Source organism: Tiliqua scincoides, chromosome 5 (genome assembly GCF_035046505.1).
Source record: "Tiliqua scincoides isolate rTilSci1 chromosome 5, rTilSci1.hap2, whole genome shotgun sequence".
Taxonomy (NCBI): Eukaryota; Metazoa; Chordata; class Lepidosauria; order Squamata; family Scincidae; genus Tiliqua; species Tiliqua scincoides.
The window spans coordinates 8,148,006-8,160,708 of NC_089825.1; the positions used below are offsets into that span (position 1 = coordinate 8,148,006).

The window sequence follows — 12,703 nt, forward strand, 5'->3', positions numbered from 1 at the left end:
CCACCAATTTCATCTCCAGGTATAACAGGACAGTAAATTTACATCAAGAATTCAAGAGAGAAATCTACTGCTAGTTTACTTCCTTCGACATATGAAAAAATCTTGCATAGAACAAGAATCATAACACAAAATAGACAGGAGCATTGTTAAAACGCTTCTAAGGTGCATTGTCTCAATCAAAACTTTCTGCAGTGGTTCTAACAGCATACCCCTATGCAGGTCTACACAAAAATAAGCCCTACAGTGGGACTTTCTCCCAGGTATGTGTGTGTAGTATTTCTACAAGGTTTTCCTTAAGAATCGGGTGAAGAGAAATGAGGGCTCTTATTCCAATCTGTCCAATGAGGACTCGTAGTCGGTACAGTATTTTATACCCTTTTCCCTCATGAAATATTCCAAGTAATATTTGTATTGTTTTAAAAATCTAGCATCTTGTTTATTATTGACATCTTTGATCTTTTCCATCCTCTGTTTTCAGCCTCTCTCTCTCTCTCTGCCTGATCTATTCCATCCTCTGTCTTCAAAGAAAACAGTTCTTCTCCAGAATATCTTCAATAGCTAACCTACTTTCCTTCCTAACTCCTAAACATAGTTTAATCCATTAGCAGGTTGTTCCCCCATAAGTAAGACCCATCTACCACCAGCCTCCCTGGCAGGGTAAAAATAGGACAGGCAGCATGCCCTGCTAAGTAGGATTGCACTGCTGGAGCCCTTGTGTCTGTGCAAGAGCTCTGATGGGTGAGGCAGCCTTGTCTGTTGCTGGGAGCTCCTGCCTTGGTTCAGCTGGGCTGCTCACAGCCTCTGGCAGCTTCTGCCAAAGTGAGGAGTGCAGCCGCACTGCTACAAGCTGTCCCCACTGCCTTGCCTGGTACAGGTGAGTCTGAGGTTGGGGCTGCACATACATAATAAAATAAAAACAGGTGTGAGAGCTCTACAGAGACCTGCTAAACCTGCGGACAAAGATTATAGTGGGATGAGCTGGCCGTGGCTAATGAGGCCTCTATCAACCCACTGTCAGTTCTGGAAAACATGACCGTTGGTCACCAGCCGAGATATGCATCTACAATTGGTTGGACATGCAGAGCACTGCTTCCACATGCGATACTTCCTTGCTAGATCACGGCAAATGCGCACAAGCTCTGACAGGCCTCTTCAACGCTTAATATCCACCTGTCAACTGGCATAATGATTGTTGCAAGTAAATAGACAAAAATAGCACTTACCCTCTTCTTGCAGAGTGTAATATTCCTCCCTTGACTTTGACAGGCACTCCCGAAGCTGCAAAGATGGAACTGAAGTCCATTATGCACAACCATTTTCACACTGTATTGCAGCAAACACTACCCAGCAGCACTTTCTGTGGCTCTTTTGCTTCTGGGTCTCGTCATTTCTCTTTGAATGAGGGCTACGAAAACAATTCATTAAGAAATAAAATGAATGGAGATCTCTAGATTAAGAGGGGAAATGTGCCATTAATAACCAAAGTTTGAAAACCCAGGCACCTGCATGTAGAACTCTCAGCATGTGAGTGGGGAGGTGCAGGCCCTTCTAGGGGAGGCCCAGCCCTGTGCTTGTGTATCTTGACAGGAACAAGCAGCAAAGTGCCAGTCACATCTTTTGTAGTCTGCTATCACAACAGCAGCAATGGGACCTGTCCTTTGTTGGACTGATAAATTTGTTGTTGGCATCCTCCAGTCTCGAAAGACTCTGGTATCGCGCTCTGAATGGTGGTTCTGGAACAGTGTCTAGTGTGGCTGAAAAGGCCAATTGAGGAGTGACAATCCCTTCCACCCTGGGAGCAAGTGTAGTGTGTCCCTGGTCTGTTTCCCTGGCTATGGGCCTTCCTTCTTTGCCTCTTTGCCTCCGACTATTGGCCAAATGTCTCTTCAAACTGGGAGAGGCCATGCTGCACAGCCTGCCTCCAAGCGGGCCACTCAGAGGCCAGGGTTTCCCACTTGTTGAGGTCCACTCCTAAGGCCTTCAGATCCCTCTTACAGATGATAAATTGCAGTTTAGGGAAACTCCCTGTTTCCTGATTTCCTGTTTGCTGATAAATTGCAATTTGGGGAAACTCCCTGTTTTTTTGTAGGCCCTTTGCTTGTCTTCCTGTAGCCCAAAGAGCCCCACGCCTTCCAATTTCACTTGTCATGTCTACACTTAGACAAAGTGAGAGTCAGTGCTGGCAGCCAGTTGTTTACAACTCCAAGGGGTTGTAATTTCAACAGTTGCAGGGTAAGCAGAGCAACAGCAGAATCTTGTCATATGGAGAGCTTGTTAGGGTAGGGATGCCACTGAGTTACTCAGCATTGTCTCATTGCAAGATGGGGAGCGGGCTTTGTTCACAGCCACGATCAAATGAGCAAGATGTCCCCTGGCACTGTTTCTGGAAATCTGACTCTGAAATATGTGCCCAGCCACCTCTGTACAGCAGAGATAAAGACCAGGCTGTAGGTTATCGTTGAAGAAGTTCAGTTGTATTTTCTGGATGAAGAGTTTCACAAAGATATCTTCTGGGAAAACTCCACTTGAGATCTTTCTTTTTCATATAGTTTACAGGATCACCTGCAGCCACACTTGGCTGGTGAGAATATGAGGAATGTTGCAAATGTAGAAGTTATTTATAAACATATGTGATCAGGAAGAGATACAGTAATGCATGTAGCCAAGTTTATCTCCACCAGGAGTAGTCCTTCTGTGTGTGTGTGTGTGTGTGTGTGTGTGTGTGTGGACAAGAAGTGCTGAAGGAAGCTTTATTTTGTGATGTCTATAAAAAGTCTGTTATAATTTTTTTCCTCATCAGTTCATGCTACTTATACATTCCTCCTACTCTTACTGTGCATGTTAGCAGAATCTTTAGTTAATGCTCTATGTAAATTGCCTCCTGCATCCAGGAATGTACGGATCCATTGCAGCGAGACTTGAGTCAAGTTCCAAGTACCTGCCCCCTTTAACTCAGCTCATGCAGGAGTCTGGCCTTCACAAATTGGCCAGATCCTTTTGGGGACTCTGTTTGACTTGAGTCAGAGGCTTTTCACTATAAGAGTCAGGCAGAGTTTTGCAGAAACAGGAGCGGATCTAATGTTTGTGTTGGGGACGGCGGCTATGATCACTACCAACTCCAGAGCCCAGGTCAACCAGGTGGGTAGACATGGGCTCCTGATTTAATTTACAGTCTCCATGGCCAAGGTTCACTGGGCAGGTAGACCTGGGCTCCAACTTAGACTTGGAGCCATTGACTGGAATGGGAGCCATGGTCTACTCAGCAGGTAGATCTGGGCTCCAAGTCCAAGCAGGAGCCCAGGTCTATCCATCCACCAAACCTTGGCCATAGAGGCTGCAAGTTAAATTGGGAGCCCAGGTCTACCTGGCAGGTAGATTTGGGCTCCCATTCCAGCCAATCTCGCCGGTACCCCACCCAGTTTCCCTGGCAGTAGATGTCTGTGTGTTGGAGTTCTCATTTAACACTCCCCTGATGTCCTCATCCCATCTGTACATAAAAGTTCTGCTGTTCTTTCTGCAGCAGTGCAGAAAATGCCGATTGGTTCCTTACAAACCACAGCAACAAACCTACCCAAACCAAGTTCACATCATGTGAACAAACCAAGTTCACATCATGACTCCCAATTCTGCTGTCAGAAGGAGCACCAACCACTGACAGACCTATGGGGAGAGAGGAGGTGTCTGGCTTAGCAAGCTAGGAGGGGATGGGCAGTGCAAGCAAGGGGACAGAATCAGTGGGCAGGAGTGTTGTCTGCAGCAGCCAGAAGGCCCAATCCTTTGCAGTTCTGTTTAGAAGTTTGAATCTCATTTCTTCACTTGTTCCCAAGAAAAACTCTCAAGTCCCAAATCAAAACATGTGTGTCTCAAGTCCGCATGAGTGTAGGAAATGCATGTTTGGCAACTGGAGTTTGAGTCTTATAGGCAAGTTGATTCTTGATAGGCAAGTTGCCTGTCCCTGCCTGCATCCTCACCAATGTGTAGGCTCAAACAGCTTGGTCCTACACCGTGGCTTTACCTGCTGGGGTAGCGAGGGAGACTTGTGCTATAATTAGGTGGTGGCATCTAATGCTAACCCAGTGAGGCATAGCTGTGCAGACGAGTCTATTTTATTAAGGTTGCAGTCCTAAGCACACACACAAGGAAACAAATTTCACTAAATTCAAGTAAAGACGCATAGGGTGAGGATGACAGAACATCCATAGTCAATGTGTACAGTCCCCAAATCCAAGGACTTGATTTGTTCCCTCTGTCCTTTTAGTGGGTACTTTCCATTTTAACCAGTCGGTTATTGCAGGTTTAGAATACTCAGTCTTATGCTTCATTTAGCAGCAGTCACACAACATGGTCTCCTGAAATGAGATATATGGATGGATGTAAGCATATTTTTAAAAAAGAAGAATTAGAAAGTTTAGTGACAGCTGTATTTTGCTTCTTTGATTCACTTTTTAATGAGCTCATTTAAAGGGCAAACTGAGCTGAGCTTGAAGAATATTTGTCTGAAGTCGGCTAGAAATGTCCATTAGGGCCATCCATGGGGCAGATTTTTGGCAGGCTGGAGATAAACATGTCAGGGCTTATTTTGCTGACAATCTCCTGTGCTGGAAGGTTTCCTGACTTCAAGCAGTCCAAGTCAGTTCACCCTTTGCACATTCAAGAAACTGTGCCATTTTTGATCAAGATACTATATTAAATAATATTTTTAAAAATATGATAAAAACACAGGCAGTAGGCTCTGAAAGTATAGTAATGGCAAAGGAAGTTGTGACTTTCCAGGTCGATATAATATTTATCTATCTAGCACAGTGGTTCCCAACCTTTAGGAGCTCAGGGACCACTAAGGCAAAATTGTAAGTCTGTTCTAGATCCGGGAGCAGGCAAGAATCTAGTGAAGCAATTTAGGAGGGGTGTGATATGGTTGATGTGACTAATGAGATAAATGAAGTTGGTGGCAGAGTGTTGGATCCCGGTGACTGGGTTAAGATGAGCCAGTGGAAGAATACCAAGGAAGTGTTTGCTGTAGTCAATGCGAGAGATGGGTAAGGTCTGAACTAGAGTTTTTGCCAAGGAGAAGAGAGGAGGGGCCAGAATCTTGCAATATGGTGATGGGAGAGATGATTTGGAAACAGATTGAATATGGGGAATAAAGGAGAGAGGAGTTAATCTTTTGCAGACAAGCATTAACTTCTTTGTTGTTTTTAAAGTACCAGGTATGGATCTAACTGTTTTAACTCTTAAAACTGCTGGAAACAACTGTACACATTGAATTCAGGGCCAGTTTGAAGCTTTTATGTAAGTAGGAGAAATGGAATCGAACAAGAAAGAAAATGGAGAGGACGTGCAACCAGATTTTCAAGCGGTTTAGGTTAATTTGCAAAGTTTGTTTAGGCTTAGCTTTAATTTTTTGTCATTAGTAACACAAAGGAAGTGGCTGATATTGTCTGAGAGCTTCATTTGCTCATTATACATGCATTGCTGATATTTTGTTAAGAGGGGAAACTGTATGTGTCTGATTAGTTTTTCTCAGATTAATAGCCATAATTCCAGTATCATTAATATTCAAAGCAAAGTGGCATCTTTAGGATTAAAAACTGAAGATGCCTTTCATGAACACTTTCTTCTTTTGGCTGCATATAATTGAGCAGAGGCAGTAAAGGGCAGTGGACCTTCACTTGTAGTGAAGCTTTGAGAATGTTTGATGAGCTTGTCTGCTGACTCAAAGACCCACCAAGTTCAGCTTCCTGTTTCCCCCAATGACCAACCCGATACTTCTGGAAAGCAGAGCCTGAAAGAAATATCACTCTTCCATTTGCCCTCTTCCTGAAACCAGTGGTGTTTCTGGGGTGGGGTGGGGGGGCAAAAGCCCCAGGGTGCCACACCTCTCTTGGAGATGAAAACCTCAAATGTTTCTTCTTAGGAGGAAGCCTGAAAGTTGCTTCAAATTTTACATTTTTGGAAAATGTCAGTGCTGACCCTAGTTCATGATGCAGTATAGGGTAAGGTCCTTCATTTGATTGTGGCTCCTCAAATTCATGTAAGGTGTTTCGCTTACTTGGAAGGTCCATGATCGTGGAAAGAGTAGGACTAATAGCATTGCTAGAAGCTTTCCACTTGCTGGCAGATCATGATGTGGGACAGGACACGTTCAAATAACCAATTCCCCTATGTGCAGGTGGTAGGACTATATCCTACAGTGGGTTCAGCATGGCCAAACTTGTTTAATCTGGAGCAACAAATCCTAATGGGGGACTGGCACAACATTTCTCGATGAAGGGCATTTCTCAAGATGAAGAGGCCTCTGTGACTGCCTTCTTACCACAGGATGCAACACACGCCCCATTGGTACAGCTGTACCAGCACTGGGAAATTGGATAGGATTTGGCCCTTAATGAATGGAAATTGTGAAATTGAGGTGAGAGGTATAAAACTTGTAAAGTATTTTTGAAACGTGGAAATGATTTCAAGTACATTTTTGGTCTTCTGATTTCCTACAGGAAGCAGAAATGATTAGATGTCAGCTTCATATACCCAAAATATATGCACTGTTAGCTTTATAATTTGTTGTAACCCTCTCTACCCAAGGTAAATGGCCCATGGAACATTAAAGGGAATTTATAGTGTATCATTTCAGCATTCACAAAGGATAGATGCCAAAATAATTTGAACAATGCAGTTTAAAGTAGCTTGACCAAACATTTCTTAGGAGAGCTTGTTTTTCATCTTTGCCCAAAGACTTTTGTGTTACTGAACTTACTGAGCTCGTTAAATCTTACTTATGAGTTTCTTTATTTATATGCACACATGTTTTTGTGTACATATATAAACAGATGACTTCGTTTATGATGTTTTTCTCTTTAGAAAATGTGAACTTCTCTTGAGGGTCGTTGATTTTAATCTTACAGAGTTTTTTCTTTATTTTCGTAACATTTCATCCAACGCTTCGTTCAAAAAACTCAGGGTGGAAAACATTGCTCTTTACCCCATCCCCTGTTGTTGTTTTCACAACAACCCTGTGAGGTAGGTTATACTGAAAAATGACTATCTCAAAGGTTATGGTGAAGCAGTGATTTGAACTCTGGTCTCTCTGATCTAAGTCCAACTCTCTAGCCACTATACCACATTGGCTCTCAAGATAAATGCTAGGTATTCAGTATAATAAACTGCCTCTGCAGCTGCTACCATAGTCAGTCTAGGGCAGTAAGGGTCCAATCCAATCCAGCTTTTTAGCAGCTATGCCAATGGGGGGTGTGCTGCATCCTTTGTTGGGGGGAACTGCCACAGAGGCCTCCTCATTCTAAGGCAGGGGTGCCCAAACCCTGGCCCTGGGGCCACTTGTGGCCCTCAAGGTCTCTCAATGTGGCCCTCAGGGAGCCCCCAGTCTCCAATGAGCCTCTGGCCCTCCAGAGATTTGCTGGAGCCCACACTGGCCCGACACAACTGCTCTCAGTTTGAGGGCAACTGTTTGACCTCTCACATGAGCTATGGGATGAGGGCTCCCTCCACTGCTTGTTGTTTCATGTCTGTGATGCAGTAGCAGCAGCAAAGGAAAGACCAGCCTTGCTTTGTGCAAGGCCTTTTATAGGCCTTGAGCTATTGCAAGACCTTCATTCATTTGTATAAGTTCATCTTTAACATATTCATTTATGAAAACTTAGGTAAATTTATTCAAATTTTAAATGTAAATTAATTCTTTCCCCCCCCCCGGCCCCCGACACAGTGTCAGAGAGATGATGTGGCCCTCTTGCCAAAAACTGTGGACACCCCTGTTCTAAGGGAAAAAACATTCCTAGGTTTCTGTATTTACTAATTCAGGGAACTATTCTTTAGATATGTGAGCTGTCTGTATATGTATATATTATGCCAATAAAGGTTCTGATTATTTACTTACTTGTATTTACTACATGACCTTGTAATAACATGCGCTGATCTGAATGTATATGTGTAAACCTTCAGCTTATTTTCATCATCGCCAGCAATGCTGCCTGAAATTGTGCAGAATTACACAGGTGGGCTGGGCTACTACACTGTTGGCACAATTGGGCAGGACTACACAGACCAGAGATTCTGGGGTACCATTAAAACAGTGGTTCCCAAACTGTGGGTTTGGACCCACTGGTGGGTTGCGACCTGATTTTTGGTGGGTCACCAGAACCACTGTTTTAGTAGTACCCCAGAATCTGCGGCTTGCCCAATTTCAGTCAGCATTACTGACAATGATGAGCATAAGCCGGAGGTTTACTAATCAGATAACTAATTGTCTCAAGCCCTGAGGCTGTTCAAAAATCAAATACTGTAGTTGCTAATTACCCTGCAAAGAGCTGAGCTCCTGCAGTTTGCAAGATAGCTGCTGTTTGCCCTGCAGGGAGCTGAGCTCCTGAAGTTTGCAAGCATGTGTAAATATAGGGAGATAAATGTTGGAGAGTCTTTTTTCTGGTTATTGTAACTTATAAATAAATAAATATTATGTCTTTCTACAACTTCTTTTTCAGAAGTCTGGTAAACAAAAGGGGGAGTGTTGTTTTAAAAAGTGGGTCCCAGTGCTAAAATGTTTGGGAAACACTGCACTGAAATATGGCAAGTTGTCAATTACTATACAGAGGGCCCAATCCTATCCAGCTTTCCAGCACCAGTGCAACCTCAATGCAGCGCCTTGTAGTAAAGGAATAAATGCTCCCATACATTGAGGAGGCTTCTGTGACTGCCTCTCCATCACAGGAAACAGTGCATAGCCCATTGGCACAGCAGCACCAGCACTGGAAAATTGGATAGGATTGGGCCCTTAGTTGACTATTTTATTTTCTGTTTACCACCACTGTGGAGACAAGTAGCACCACTGGGCACCGAAGAGGTCTTGGGAATTCTCTAACCTTTAAAAACCCAAATATGTATACATTTACTTAAAAAAAAAAAAAAAAAAGGGAACTGTGTTTGACCTTCTCCCGCTTGCTTATTATTGAAGAGCCAGAATTGTCCTGATGTCACTCAGTTTTCTTGTGTTTGTTCTGAAAGTCACCTTTCCTGCCCTGTCCTGTGGTGGCCGTCAAGGTAGCTGAGCCAAACCACAGCTGATTAAGCATGCCCTGTCTTGATCACAGGTGGCAGTGCCAGGCAACAACAATAGGAGGATACACAGCAGAATAACTGTTATTAGAGCTTGCTTTTGTCCCTGGCTGGTGGGAGTTCCCCCACCTAATGATTTCTGTCATTCTCGTTTCTGGCCCTTCTGCTAGTGTGAAGGAAAAACAAGAGCAGACACGGATTTTGGGTTTTGATTTGAACAGTTTTGTGAGGCTTTGGCAGCTTGGCACATGCCTGCTCTCTAACTCCCCCTCCTCCTTTCCTTGTCCTACTGGGCTTTTTGATGTGGAAGGAAGGCTTGGCTGTGAACTGAGATAACAAGACCTGGATTGTTTTCCTGGCTCTTCTGCTAACATTGGCCTGACATTGGGGAAATCACTAAATCTCCATGCTCTTTGCGGAGAGATGGAGATAGTGATTGTTTTTCTGCCTCTCAAGGGCACAGAAAGGGGGAATATTGTGTTTTACCAAATGTATTGACCTCTCTGCACAGAAAGAACCAATATAATGCAGCGAGTTAATTATTTTTTCTCTTTCACTTTGTTGCCTTCCTTTTAAAAAAAACCAAACTCAAATTCAGTGACTGATTCTTCGTTCCTCATGTGACTGAAGTGTATTTGTCTTTTTCAAAATATTTTCTCCTGCACAAGCTAAGAAACAGGATGGAATTCTGAAATAGACAGTTTGAATTCTATAAGTAATTGTGGCTCCCTTTACAATATCCAACAGTGGTCTCTCCAAGAGATGACTGTGCACTGAAAAGCCCTCCGTGTCCCAAACAGTGCTTACTGTTCTGTGTCACTGCTCCTCAGTTCACCTGAGCTGGGCATAAGGATGCTCTGAGCAGTCATGTCCATTGCCTGTTGCCCCACCAGGCTTTACACCAGGATTTCTGGGCAGACACAACTGCCCAGAGTGTTCCTATGCCCAGAATGGGTGAACAGAGAAGCGGTGGCACAGCGGAACAATAAGCACTGCTAATGGGGGAGGGGTGCTTTTTGCCAAATGCTGGATCTGGCCCTTGGGCTGTAGTTTGATGAGCATTGTGCTAGAATATACTCAATAAAGGCAATAGTTTTCAAGGTAACAAAAGACCAGGCTGCTTTCAGGAGAAATGAAAATGCTGACTCTAGAATAGAAAAGGTGGTGTCAGGGCAGATAGTTTAGAAGTGCCAGAGGTGCCAATCATTTGGGTAGTTGGGCCACCAATCAAGGCCAATGTATGTAATATTACCGCTGGCATGTGCAGAAATGTACATACTGTTATTGTTACTGATATCAATAATAATATAAATATGGACACTTTTCAACAAACTACAGAAAGTAGTTCACAAAAGCAAATGAAAAAAGTCAATAAATGGTTCCCTGTCTCCAAAGGGCTCATAATCTTTAAAACGGTGCAGAAGAGACACCAGCCACAGTCTGGAAAAGAGGCCATGCTGAGGTGAGGAGGGACAGGTGCTCTGCCCATGCTGGTGTCCCGGAGTAGACTTCCTTAGCTAGGCAGCAGCAAGCTAGCAGGTTGTCGCACAGGCCTGAACTTTTGGGCTGAACTCGGACTCTCAGTACCGATGGCAGAGGTTGTGCCATTAGGGGTGGATGTGGAGCCTTGAGGGTGCCCAGTGCCCAGCCATGAGGTTACTTCAAGTGGTGGCCGGGGGCAGCCACCTCTATCCCCAACTGCCTTCTACCTGCCGGCCCTCTGCCTTCCTGGCCACTGCCCGTACTCTTTTCACTCACTGCCTTGGAGGGTAAGCAAGAAGAGGACATGGTGGTTTCTTACCTCATCCTCCAAAGCTGGTTCTTCTAAATGTTCCTGGGATCCTGCCCGTCTCCTGTTTAGGAGACATGGCACTGGAGGAAGGCGAGTGGGTACTGGCTCAGACGGGGTGGATGAGCACTGGCTGGCACTTTCACTGGAGCCAAAGTACTCATGCAGTTGCTGGCACCAGTGCTGGAGCTCAATGCAGGCTTCACCCAGAGCCTCAGATACCAGGCACCAGCACTGATTACAGCACAAGCTACCTGCCTTGGGTGAATGGCACAAGGTTGATAAATTATTTTGCATGACTGATATGTATCCATGGATAAAAATGGATAATGGGTGTGTGTTGGCAGTGACAGGGACTGCTTGGGAATCATTCCCACTTAGGTATCTTATCCCCACCTAATTGCGCTCTATCCACCTAGCAGCCTGCTGTAAGCATCACTGTTGACAACTGTCTCTGTATTTTCACTCTAGTTCTGTTAATTGTTCTTTGGCTGTTGGTCCTCTCATCTGCTTAATGTTCCTTCTCCTCTGCTTCTTTTTCCCCAGGAACTGGTGGGGAGCAATCCTCCGCAAAGGAACTGGAAAGGAATTGCAATTGCATTACTTGTTATTCTGGTTATCTGCTCCCTGATTGTCACTTCAGTTATCTTGCTGACACCAGGTATTTATATAACCTTTAGCTTTTGTTTCTGCTGCTGTTGTAATTCTCAGTGTCACTGGAAGTGCATTTTAAAGAGGCAAAGACTTGCTTAAACTGAACTCAACTGATAGATCAATCAGATGGAGAAAATCTCTCCCCTGTTCTTTTCAGCCCTTTGCACTTCGAGGGCAGGGAATGAGCGTTTGCAAAATTATACTGGGCATCAAGGAGTATAAAAATTCATGATTTCTTAAGAAACAGAATCAGATATTTTTCTTGTGTGATTTCTTGATGATAGATTTCTCTTTTAAAGTAATCTGACTTAAAGTAATGTTTGGACTTTGGGCAAACAAATCCTTTTAAAGCTACAGATGCTCCCATCAGGCAAAAGGATCTGAGAGAAGGCAGGCTGACCAAGTGGAGCAGTGCCTAATACACAAGGCTAGTAGTGCTAATCCTGCAAGGTCAACACACACACACCCCTTTCTGATCCTGTTTTCCCTTTACTGGGCCAACAACTGGACAGGGGGAAAAAAGCCTTTGTCTCCACTGTCACCATCCCAGTATAGTCAGGCAGAGGGAATTGTCTGGAAAAACCCCCACTCCCAGGAGAGCACGTAAACCCAGGGGTTCGAATTAAAAATCAAACCCACAGTACTGTAGTGTCTTTTCCTAGGGTGACAAGAAGCAAAGGCAAGTAGGCCTGTAGTTTTAATAGTTGTATAGTTGTGCTGCTTCAGGGGTGGAAAAAGATAGCCTACCAAAATATCTACTTCAAAACTATAAAGGAGGCCTGTCCTGATCCACCAATTGAAGAAGAATGAGTTAAAATAATATTTCCAAATTCATATATATATATATATATATATATATATATATATATATATATATATATATATATATATATATATATATATATATGTTCCAAATTCATATATGTTCCAAATATATATATATGTGTTCCAAATTCATATATATAAAGCAGCATATATATATATGACATGAAAAATTCATATTAAAACTTGTCAGTTACAATGGCTGTATACTGTTTGTTCATATGCACTGCCCATATATGTATAGAGCTTGCTGTCATGCCCCTAGAAATCAACTTCCCCAAAGAAGAAGGTCTTACTGCTCTGTTCTCATAGCAGTTTAAAACCTCCATTTCCCTTCCCTACTTAAATTGCCTCCCCAGTCCTTTGGCACCTGGAAGGTAC

General features: G+C 43.6%; 1 protein-coding gene across 2 annotated transcripts in view; it reads left to right on the top strand.

Moving 5' to 3' along the window:
• DPP6 (dipeptidyl peptidase like 6) overlaps window positions 1–12,703 on the top strand; it is a 383,341-nt gene that overhangs the window by 196,631 nt on the left and 174,007 nt on the right. For both annotated transcript variants that reach the window (XM_066627029.1, XM_066627027.1), the window contains one exon: window positions 11,393–11,507. In XM_066627029.1, coding sequence (XP_066483126.1) covers window positions 11,393–11,507 — 115 coding nt within the window. The remainder of the gene's footprint in view (window positions 1–11,392; window positions 11,508–12,703) is intronic.